The following is a 1,737-nucleotide window of genomic DNA, read 5'->3' on the forward strand; positions in this document are numbered from 1 at the left end:
GCTAGCTCACATCATGCATGCTGCTGCAACTAGTGCTGAAAGCATGTTGTGATATTCTTGGATTATAACTTGGGTTTTGTGCAGTAGTACAGTGAATCAGGGTTGGTATCGGCATAAGTCGACAACATGGCTGTTATTATGTGTATGGCAGCCCCTTTTTTGTGAAGGTGACAGATATTGTTCACTGAAGCATAGTGTTGTTTGATTTAAGCTTTGATTTGAAGAATAGGATTGCAGCACCTCGCATAAGCAACCTAGCAGCAAAGCACTTCAACGTTTTTTATCAGTGGAGTAGGTCACTGGTGAAGAGCAACTAGAGCTGTTTAACTGAGTGACTCCACATAGGAGACAAGGTGAGGGTGCTGGTCAAAGAGTTCTTCAGGACAACAAGTCATTTCGCAGCACAACACAGGTACAAACATGTGTCCTCTTTATTAAACCTTTACTATGGAGATGATTCAGCCCAGGCCTTAACTAAACCACATTTGGCCACAGTTGTCCCTTGCTTTCCCTTGCACCAAAAATGTGCCTGCAGCAAGATGTATAGTGCAGTGCCGGAGGCGACCGTGGAGGAACTCTACAACTGCTATGGCGGTGTAGCCCGGTACGTGCTTCAATGTCCGTTCGAGAACCCCAGCTGGGGGTTGCCTAGGCTGCTGCAGCCACTGACCAGAATCCTGGCTACTTGCAACGTTCAACAGGTGAACCATTGTAGTTTGTTAGTCCTCTGCCTGAACTTCATGTCGTTTTAGGTCACTGCCTAGTTTTCGCCTGCATTGCCTGAGTTTTCAATGTTGATGTTCCTTCCATCCAGTAGAAACTCATTCTGTTTTTTCACACTGCGGCTGAGCACCTATGTCCTCCCATGTCCTGCTGACGTTTCATTTTTTGGCGAGTTGTACCCTGCCTTTCACATGCAACACACCTGTGGCCTGGCCTGCCTCCCTGGTTGCTCCCATCACATTAGGTTCGGGCGGCCATGGATGCCATCGACATGGGACCTGAGGCGAGCCATCGCCTGGTCCATATTGTGCCTTACGACAACTTCAAGGAGAAGCGGCTAACGTTTGCTTCTGATTGGGTGGCTGAGGAGTTCACCAAACGGGCTTGGATAGATGAGCAGGATCAAGTGAAGTCTCTGATGGAATACAGCGCCAAAGCAGTAAAGGGGATACTTTTTGAGAAGGTTATGCATGGTGTACTGGCGATGGGCGGCAAGTTTGATGTGGTGCCATTGCACCCGGAGACTCTGGAGCGAGGCGAGGAGGAGGAGCTGGACATCCAGGCCTGTACAGAGTCTCTTCGCTTCACAGATGACGAGGCCAGTGATATGATGAGCAGTATTAAGAACATGTACTTGAGGCCCATGTCCGGCAATTTCCCCGTCATTGATGCCCTTAAGGTGCCGGAGATGCACCTTTTCCAGATGACTATTTCGCGTAGCAAGGTACTCAATGCTGATGAACTTGAAAACGTGCTCAAGCGACTGGGCATCCCTGCACCGGGCCAGGAGGGCTGCCAGCCCAGCCTCTACTTTGTGGTGCATTCTGGCGTGTACAACAAGTTTAAGGTCCGGGCAGCAACAAGGAAGCTGAAGTCCGGCAAGGAGCGAAAGGCGGCCTGGCCGCCCTACCCCAAAGAGAAGTATGTGCGGTCAGCTAACACCCGGTTGTACATTATGCGTGGCACATACAGGCGGACCCTTGGGCCTTCGGCTTGTTTGGGCTCGTTATTCCG

At 50.3% G+C, this 1,737-nt stretch overlaps 1 protein-coding gene across 1 annotated transcript in view; it reads left to right on the forward strand.

Moving 5' to 3' along the window:
• VOLCADRAFT_99824 (uncharacterized protein) overlaps positions 1-1,737 on the forward strand; it is a gene marked incomplete at both ends in the record, with an annotated part of 6,607 nt that overhangs the window by 4,584 nt on the left and 286 nt on the right. Inside the window, 2 exons of the mRNA XM_002958490.1 lie at positions 536-701; positions 968-1,570. Of these exons, the coding sequence (XP_002958536.1) occupies positions 536-701; positions 968-1,570 (769 nt within the window). The remainder of the gene's footprint in view (positions 1-535; positions 702-967; positions 1,571-1,737) is intronic.

This window comes from Volvox carteri (genome assembly GCF_000143455.1).
Source record: "Volvox carteri f. nagariensis unplaced genomic scaffold VOLCAscaffold_96, whole genome shotgun sequence".
Taxonomy (NCBI): Eukaryota; Viridiplantae; Chlorophyta; class Chlorophyceae; order Chlamydomonadales; family Volvocaceae; genus Volvox; species Volvox carteri.